The 10,626-nt window shown below is 30.7% G+C and overlaps 1 protein-coding gene across 1 annotated transcript; it reads right to left on the minus strand.

Annotated features, from left to right (window-relative positions):
* Window positions 1–3,916: 3,916 nt before the first annotated feature.
* On the minus strand, window positions 3,917–4,941 carry LOC110095956. The gene has a single exon (XM_020821688.2). The coding sequence runs from the start codon at window positions 4,793–4,795 to the stop codon at window positions 4,262–4,264; it is 534 nt and encodes a 177-aa protein (XP_020677347.1). The 5' UTR covers window positions 4,796–4,941; the 3' UTR covers window positions 3,917–4,261.
* Between the last annotated feature and the right edge of the window lie 5,685 nt (window positions 4,942–10,626).

Genomic DNA, 10,626 nt, shown 5'->3' on the forward strand with positions numbered 1-10,626 from the left:
ATCTATAGAACTCACAAAGAGGCCTAAAATGCTCAATTAATTTAGAGATAATTATGTTAGATCTATCTAAGTTACATGAGGTCCCATATGATCTGTGAAAATGTTTAAAATATCATTCATGTATTTGATAGTAGTTTCATTCACTTCTTCAAATAAAAGCAAATCATTAGCAAATATAAGGAGTGAGATCATCAAGTTGATAGCTCCTCTATGGCAGTAGCAAATCCATGGAAGCAATAAAGAAATAGAGAGATAATGAACATTTTTGGCAAAGTCCAAAGTGGAGTTAAAATAGGGGTGTAAAAAATTGACACTATACACCAACTTGATATGAAAAAATTTAAGTTTGGGTTGACCTGATTAATAAACAGATCGAATGGGTTGACCTGCAAACTCATTTTTGACCAAAAAATAACAAGTTAATGTTTTTTTTTAGCTATAATCTTCTTATTTTTTATCAAATATACTAAACTTTATAGTTAATCTTTTTTTTATATATAATGAAAATGGGTTAACATATCTGAGTCGGGTCATTCAAGTTGTTATTGAGTTAGGTTTGGGTTGATGTTTTTGATCTATTTATTAAATAGGTCAGTCATGATTATAGATTCAGGTCAGACCAATTTCAGGTCAAACCCGAACCTGTGTCAACCCATTTTAATACCTCCTAAGTAAAAGTAATCATATAATTCACCATTAATTATCATAGAGAAGGGCACCGAATAGATGCAACCAACAATCCAATTCATAAATATTAAAAAAAAAAAAATATAAAGGAGACATCAATTTATATTGTCAAATGCCTTCTTTAGGACCACCTTATCAAACCAAAATAAAAAAATAAATAAATAAATAAATAAAACATTATCCACAATGTCCCCTCCTTCCACAAAAGCTTCATGAGGGGTTTTAATACTTTTAGGAAAAAAATAGCTTTGATTCTACGCATAAGAAGTTTGTTGATAATCTTATAGAATGTATTGCATAGGGATATGGGTTAAAATCAGATTTAAGGATATTATTAAGAGCCTATAGAATAAGGGTAATATAAGTTTGCTTAAAGGAAATAGGCCTTCTAACAAAATAAAAAATAGCTTTTGGAAGGTATGACCAACAATATGTTATGCATTTTTGAAACAATTTAGCATTGAAATCATTAAGATAAGGTGATATATCATCACCTGCATCAAAACTATCTTCTTGATATCATTCTCAATAAAAATAGGAGATTTTTTACATCAAATTTAGGCTTCGTTTGGGACAGTTTTTTTACTGTTTTCTAAAGCAACTTTCTAATACAATTTTTTTTAGAATTTTGTACTAAAAAACTGTTTAGAAAGCAGTAAAAAAGTCGTCCCAAACGAAGTCTTAGAAAGAATGAATAGTCTAAAGTAGTAGCGAAGTTAGCATTGAAGAGTGTAGTAGTTGATGAATTCGAAAGCATTATTGAGAATATCGTTACAATAAGTGCGAGAAATCCAAAATTGTATAAGTTAATGCTTTAACCAAGATAAGATAATGGTCATAATGCAAAGGGGGAAGGATCTTGTAGGATGATATAAAGAATTTATCTAGTCATTCAATATTCACAAAAGCCCTGCCAAGATTTAATCCAATAGGGTTATTTTCTTGATTATTAATGAGAAAATCCACAAATGAGGAGAGTTTTACATACCCATAAGTGAATTGGGAGTGAATTTGAATAAGGAAGAATTGAAGTTTTCTAGAATTTCACTCAAGCCAAATTCTTCCATCATGTATAATGCCAAAATTATTATAACTTCCTTCCTCATTAAAAACTCTTCATCCTTTCAACATAGAGAGAATCTAAATTATGGTTAATATAGAGCTTAGTTTTTAGATGACATAAGAGGAAAATGTTGTGTTGGGTGATTAAATTCTTACACTCAGGCATTCGACTGCCACCCTACAGGCATTCGACCCTCACCCTAAATGTCTCTCAAGTTACAAGTAGCTAGTGTTAGGGAAGACATTAGGAGTTAGAGCTTGATGAGATAATTCTTTTTTACTTTGGGTTCCTTGATGAATGATGCCCAAGGAAAGTGGAGCTATAATGTTAGGTAGAACACTAGGATGAGTGTTTAGGATAGTTGATTGGTTTCAATTGATATTCACAAAGGTTTGAAGTAAAGAAGAAAAGGAAGGGGTGTATGATTGGCTTGTAAAAAGAGAATAGGAAGAAAGAGAAGAAGGGAGCGAACGAGGGTAGTTTGTTGATTAGGGGGAGGGGTATTAAATTACCATCCTATAAAAAGAAGAGTTTTGATTAAGAGGCTTATAGGATTTTGAGATGTGCCTTCATTGTTTTCCTCCAATTTTACCTCACTCACTTACCACCACCAACAACAGCAAGCCTTTATCCCACTATGCCGAGTCGGCTGCATGAATTATTTTTCTCTATTGTATCATGTTAAGGATCAAATTATCATCTAAATTTTAAATATAAACTAACTTACAGAGTCCGGATGGGAAATATCCGTCCAGACTGGGAGTGTAGACTCACAGTCCGGACAGAACTTTTCCATCCAAACTCTGCACGAAATATTTTCTCCTTTGGAAGAAAGAGAGAATAAAAATTAAATTTTGCAATACAAAATTGTTGTACATAGTTAAGTAGTGTACCATAAAACAACTTATTCTCTAGTATATATATCTAATAAGTACTTTTCCCAATGTTTAGAAGATCCAATGCTTACCTCCTCCTTGATGAAAAACATTTCTTCTTCTGCAATGTTAACAAAAAAAAGGCTGGAATTTTTTATTTCTGGGGCTTGGGAGATGAAAATACATCTCAAATTAATCAGGGGTTAAAAAGAAGCAGAAGATATTGGAATCATAACAAATATAGGCAAGTGGAAGTCAAGATTAGGTCCTCGCTAAGCGAGGAGGAAAATAGCTAAGGAAATAGTAGCGAGTTTGAGAGGCCATAAAGGCAGAAAAGAGAGCTACGATGGAGGGAAAAAAGTCTAAGTCCTAGATTTCATTTGTCACAGTTTTCTTATTATTTTTTAAAACAATTTTTTTATTTTAATATTATTTTAAAAAGTAATAAAAAATTAAGTTTTATTTGAGACAACTTTCTTGTTACTTTTTAAAATAACTTTTTAATATAAAAATTTTCTGAACTATAAATTTTTATGCTAAAAAATTACTTTAAAAAAAGTAAGAAAGTTGTCTCAAACAAAACATTAGTTAAATTGTTCTGAACCAGATGCATTGTTATTGACTATTTTTAATTTGGTGCTTATTTTAGAAAAAAATAAGGGTTATTTTCATATATTATTACATGTTATTCAATAATTTATTCAATTAATATTTCTCTTTTTATATTTTGTTAGAAGTGCATTATCTAATTTATTTCGATGAGCTAGATGCACCAAGGTGGTTCAAATTTTAATCCTTAGCTAGATTTTCGATCCACCATGGTTGAAACAACATTATACAAAACGAGCCTTATTTTAATGTGAGATGAAGGGTTCGTTCGGGATGATTTTCTTATATTGTTTTGTAAAACTGCTATAAAAAATAACTTTTTAAAATTATCGTAGAAAATAGTTTCTTAATACAAAATTTTCTTGAAAGCAACAAAAAACAGTAACCAAACAGAAATTATAGTCATAATTTGAAATCAATAAAAAAGTTGTACCAATGACGAAAAAGGATTCATGTAGTCGACCCCATATAGTGGGACAAATGCTTGATGATGATGTTGTTGTTAATGTATATATATATAATACTCGCGCTCTACACGTAATAGATTTATCATATTTTGACTAACGATAATCTTCTCAAACCAAAAAAATTATAAGGAAGCACATTCATCACTATATAAATTTCATAAAAAAATATATATTTTTTTTTATGTTAATAGATTAAGCTCTAATCAAATCAAATCTTACTTCCAAATCAATCATTTTTTATTCAAATCAAACTATACAGACTATCACCCTAATATGTCTACCAAACAGCTTAGATTTTGTTTGGGACAATTTTCTTATTGCTTCGTAAAGTAGCTTCTTAGTATAAAATTAAAAAATTTGTACTAAAAAACTGCTTTAAAAAACAGTAAAAAAGTCGTCCCAAATAAAACTTTAGTTCAACTCGTAAATAAGTAAAGCGTTTATTATAACATTCTTCAAATAAAAATAAAAATTGCAGCCCCAAGTCATCAGTAATAACCACAATCCAAGTAAAAATATTAGACTCCTTATGTGTAGAAGCTCAAATTAGAACCTTATTATTAGGGCCTGCTCAGTTCGCCAATGGCCAGGCAATTGTCGACCATGTTCTTAAGCATTGTAATCCGGTCCGTCAATGGCGATTTGATGGCGAACTCATTGAATCCATCCTCGCAGGAACCGAAGTTCGAGATCATGGAGCTTAGCATGGCGTCTCGAGTGTCGATGTCGCCAGCCTTGATGGCTTTGGTGGCGGATGCAAGGTTGTCGAGGGCGGTGTCGTAGAAGTCGACGCAGTCGTGAAGGAGCTCGAGGGTTTTTGCACGGGAATGAGATTGTTTGGTGAGCCAGAGGGTGAAGGCCTTGCCCTGGCGAGCCCTAACATCAATGGAATGCAGCAGGATGGCAAGGACGATGTTGATGTTGGCTCTTTTGAGGCGGGGAGCGATTTCTTTAATCGATTTGATGCAGAGACCGGAGTAGTCGGTGTGGCTACAGAAGAATTTGAGAGAGTTGTTCGAGTTGGTGGCGGTGGCGGAAGGGTGTAATAGGGCGGCGAGGGTGAGGACGACGGCGAGAACGATGAATACCCTCATCTTTGGGGGCGGCAAGAGAGGTTAGCGAGGAAATGGAGAATGGGGGAGGTTGAAGAGGCAGAGGGTTTAGGGTTATATGGAATGAAGGAGAGTAAATTTAGGGGAATTGATTGGATCTCCGAAGAAAAAGAATTGGGAGATAGGTCGTGGGTAACTAATTTTTTATATTTTTTGTGCTTTATTTAGGGAGATTTACATATATATATTATTTTATTTTATATTATTTACATATCTAATATTTAAAATATTAATATTACAATGTATATCATTTATATACGATTTTAATATCAAATATATAATTCCTATAATTTATTTATATTATTTATATCATCATATAAATTTTAATATTTCATTTCATGCACCCAAATTTGATTAATGGGTGGTATGCATGTAATAATAATATTTAAAATGTTAGATATGTAAATAACAGGGAATAAAGTGGTATGTATGTAAATCCCCTTTATTATTATTATTATTATTATTATTATTATTGAATTAGTTTTGAATTAGTTTGTGTTTGATTATCATTTGTAAGCCTATTGAATGTGGATGACCACACATTCTTTTAAACATATTGTTTGTTTTAACTTTTTTTCGATTTGTTATTAATTGAAAAATGTATTTAAAAATTATTCTTTTGTATGCAAACTCTTATATATATAATGCTGATATTTTCATTTAACAAAATAATAATTATTATGACGTGGCAATTTGTAAATAACTCATTTACATTTTTATCTATATTTAAGAGTGAAATTTTGAACTAATTTCAACGTAATTTCATTATAATTTTGATCATAATTTTTGTAGCAGAAGTCAGCTTAATTAAGAATAAGAGTTTCGGAGTCTTCAATATTATTTATTATACTAATTGGCGATAATTTATTTCGGACAAAATATTACTTTATTTTCTGGATAAAATTTTATTTAAGGGATATCTATATAGGTTATTAAAGGAATATCTTCATTGATAAAATTTTATTAAAGGGAATTATAAGAGATATTTCAAACAACATCAATAGATTAAAATATAGAACTTTATCATTTATTTATAAAGTTAAGAGGGTTATAACAAGCTTGTAATGAATAGTTATGTAGTAATGGGACTACTCAGAGTAATTTGATTTGGACCAAACAAGAATTTGTATTTAATTAAAATCTTTGAAAATTTGTATGCATTGTTGAAATTTTCACCTTATGTGTTTTGGTGTTGTCTTCTCTCTTTGGAGGCGTTGGGAGGCGCTGGGACGTTGTGCCAAAATGTAGTGAAACTCTCTATTTAAGTATCTGAAATATTCTCTTAAGAGCGATGCGGCGTTGTAAAAGGTAATGCTATGACACTATGTCTATAAATATGAAAAAATCCATTTTTTTTCTCATTTGGTCAGCCAGCTAGAGAGAGGGAGAGAGTTTATAGAGAGCGAAAGTAGGATTTGGAGGTCGTAAAGCATGTTTTGACTGATTGCTAATTGAGAAAGTTGTTCATCTTGAGGTAAGTTATCGTTACCTTGTTTCAGATTTCAATTTTGTGGTTTTGTATGAATTTTAAGTCTTTTATTTGGTTAGAACTGTGAAAATTGCATATTAATGATTTTATGATTTAGAACTGTTGAAATGTGCATACAAGTTTGCCCACATGAAACCTTACTGTCTTTCGTACATGTGAAATTTTGTATAACTCTATGATATATCATATACTATTTATACATGTTGAAAGCATTGACCTTTCTATGCTCATATGTCTAAAAATATGTATAAAAGAAAAAAGAATGAGAAAATGTAGGTACATCACTATTGATACTTTTGTACATTCCATGCAAAATCTGTGATATGATATTGATATATGTTGTTTATGTATGTTGAAAGTATTGATATTTTATGCTCATAATGAAAGTATTGATAATCACATATATTGAAAATGTTGATATTTTTATACTCATATTGAAATTATTAATATTTGTACATGTTGAAAGTATTGATGATTCTATATGCACATGTTTGAAAATATGTAAATAAGCACAAGGATGAAAGTGTAAGTGACAGATGATGAATGCTTTAAGTGCATTCAAATGGATATATAAGGGCTTACACATCTATTTGATTGTCATATATGCATTTGATATTCTTTAACTAATATGATATGAACAAGTTGAAGAGTAAGGAGGCAAAGGGAAAATGTGCATATGTAAAATTATATGTATAAGTGGAGGCATAAGAAGGCGAAGAAAAAAAGTGGCATGCTTGAAATTAAATATAATATATTATTTTATTTCATATTATTTCTTCTGTCATCGTGTTCTTTTTTTTTTTTAAGAATGCAAATTGCATTAATAAAAGAAAATCAGAGAACCTAGATACAAATTATTAAGAGTAAATCAACCTATCACTTTCTTCCTTCACTAATTGAACAAAAGGAGGAAGTTTACTCTCACAAAACATATCCCAAATAAAATAATAAGAAAAAGCTAAGTTAGCACAATAATCAGCCAACTTCTGTCATCATATTCAAAGAAAGCATATTTTATTATTTCTAATGTGTATTTGCTGTTGACACTAATTTTGTATTGACATATATTTAATAGTTACAAGGCACAATATAAACATTATGTTAGTTTGGTATAAATATGTTTTATTATATATGCCATGCTATAGTGATGCACAAGTCCTGATATATGTGTACATTGAATTATATAGTAGTTTTCGAGTAACCTACTGAACAAATGTTGCTCACTTTTACTTTAGTTGTACATGTTATTTTGGGAAAAAAATAATGCTCCAGTTGAATAAATACTACTAACACCCATTATATAGAACCTAAATTAGGTGTATTTACTTTATAGACTCATTATTTTGACAGTCATGATGATTGTACATGATTGGGTGAAAAGAGAGACCAAATCATGATTGTTGTGTATTACTCTTTTGATTTTATTCTAGCAAACTAAATCAAAGGATGTTGTTGTTATTTTATTATTTTATTATTTTATTTGATGATATAGAAAGACACCGTATTTGTAAATATTGAAGAAAATATGCATACAAGAAAAATTCATTCTAATTAGATTTTAGGATATGACAAAGCTATTCCTAGGAATAAAATATCAAAATATTATATGATGTGACTATTAAAGACTAACATAGGCACACAAACTAGCTGAATAATTAATGTACACATCAAACATATCTCTGACATAAACCCCTCATTTTTCGGGTAAGTCTTTGACAACGAAACTTGGATGACTTTTCCAAATTGGGTTGCAAGGTGGGTATGTGTGGGAAAGTCCCTACGAATAAGAGGTGAATTCCTAGCAATGAGTGTCAACTTCCCATGAGTGAGAGACAAGTCCCTTAGATGGTGGTATTTATAAGTTAGGGATAAGTGCAGTCGACGAAGTCATATATAAAGGCTTCAGAGGCATGTGCTTTATGTGGTGTGATTTGGATTGTATTGGGTAATTGAGTGGCATAGATCACATAGAAGTGTTGCAAGTTAATAAGTTAAATTGAGGCAAGTGATCCTTAAGCCATAGGCAGGTCTAGGTGAGTCCTTTAGAGGAGTTCACTGAGAAGGATTGATCTTTGATTCGTGCTACAATATGTGTAGAAGAAAGTGATAGTTTGACCACTAATGGTGTCAGCTATTGCTCTAAAATGTCACTAGGCAGATGCCAAGTTAGCTACACGACCCTCTTGATTGAATTCTTTAATAAGAACCTGCTAGATACCTAAGATTTATCATCATAAGCATATATGTGTATACATTTAGTTCTTTAATTCACTTCTTTAAAAAATTGAGTTGCAAAGATGGCAACTAAATTTAAGACAAGGAACAATTATTATCTTACCAAAAATTACAAAAAGAGAGTTAGAGTTATTGCCCTATCATTACTATTGCCTTGAGCTCTGAGCCCACTTTGGAGATTATTCATTATTACTTAGATTTTACATGTCACACTATCTTCAATTATAAATAGTATCGGGTTTAGCAGTACAATCACATTTCATTCCTTTAACCCTTGAGAACGTGCTACTACCTCGCTCGAGATGGCCAATTTGAGACCTTCAAGGCTTAATAATGTGGGTGATAAGAAATTGAAGAAGGTGTTTCTCCATAAGAACAAGTTGGTGGAGGTCTAGGAAAATAAGTCTAACTCCCTAGTAAATAAGATCAAGACAGTGGATATTTAGGTCAAGCTTCTATTCTTATTACCTTGCTTGGGCATGAGAACCATATATGCAAGAAATTTGTTAAGGAAAGAATTCAACATGAATAACCAATTACCAAACTTAAGAATCTTAATCACCCCATACATATATCACATCACATGTCCAAGTCTATTTATCTTCATCTATATTTAATGTTGATCATTCTCCTAGCATCAAAATGTAAAGCACGACACTGAAGATAAATCAAGTTCTCCCCTTATTCTTCAATAAGCAACTCAACATCAAAATTCGAATTTGATTACTAATATAGTTTCTTGTTCTCTATTAGTGGCCATTGCCTCTGATTTACCTATTACTACTAGTAAAATTTCTCCTCATGATGACTAATAACTTAGCTCTTGAAGTTGTTTATTTACCTATTCAACAAAATGAAGAAAATCATGTCATTAATTATAATTAATCTCAAAAAAATGCTAATGTAACAGTCAAAATTCTTAACTATTGAGATATTGTCTGCTTTGGCCCAAGAGCCTTACAGTTTTGTCATGTTGGTGTAACTTCCCACTAGGTCACCCATCCCAAAATTGTTTTAAGATAAACACGCTTAACTGCATAGTTTCTTACGAAAATTTCAATCATTACACCAAAAAGCGCATAAATGCTTAAGAGTTTAGCTTTCATCTACTTAAGTGGTTTCACAACTAATTTCTCATTGGAAGTTATTCTCCCGCCTCTTTTCTCTTATAATTACCAAAAAGTCTAATCGGAATGAATAAATATAAAAATACGTAAAATATTTATTTTTGTGTGTATGAGAATTTACATATTTAACATATAACTCTTACTATTTACTTAACCTACCACTCCTTTAATACCATCTCATGCAAAAGAAGAAGTGAAGAAGATGTTATGAGATGTCGTAAGGAAAAGGGCGTCTGTGGGACCAATAGAACGTGTAATTCCTTTGACGATGAAAAAGTGGAGAGAAAGTCGGGACGATATATGGGGGCCATTGATTGGACGGACAACATATACAAAGATCCTAAAATCCTCAAAAATGAAGAAGAGTTGAGGAAGTTGTGATAGGATCTTGCTATGGGAAAGTAGCCAACAATAATTTGGTGATAAGAATGAGGAAGATGGCATCTTTTATATACTTCAAAGAATTCAATGTCATAAGTGTAAACATTAAGTTTTAGGTGTTCAATATATAAATAAGATTACTCCATATTTCCAAAAAAATATCATTATGCAAAAAAGGCCATTTTTACTACATATTTGCTAAGAAAATATCAGTTTGTGTTTTTTTTTTTTTGGTTCAAAACATTACATGGAAATTCTTGCTTGATCAAATAAATTTTATAAGTCACATTAATAATGAAATAAAATATAATTTCAAGTTGCTTCAACTAGACTTAAATTTATCTAAATTTAGAATAAAATTCGATTGATCTAAAGTAAACAATTGAAAAAAAATATATATTTTGATTTTATTTTAAATATATTGAGTTAAAAAGCATTTTGCTTAGCTCTAAAATTAAAAAATAATAATAATTTGAAATCCATTTAAATAAATTAAAAGCCAGCTTAAATATAAAATTTTAATTAAATACAGGATTTATGGGTGCTTGAAAAAGCTTTTCCATAGCATTGCTAACTAATGT

This window comes from Dendrobium catenatum, unplaced genomic scaffold (assembly GCF_001605985.2).
Source record: "Dendrobium catenatum unplaced genomic scaffold, ASM160598v2 fragScaff_scaffold_1671, whole genome shotgun sequence".
NCBI lineage: Eukaryota > Viridiplantae > Streptophyta > Magnoliopsida > Asparagales > Orchidaceae > Dendrobium > Dendrobium catenatum.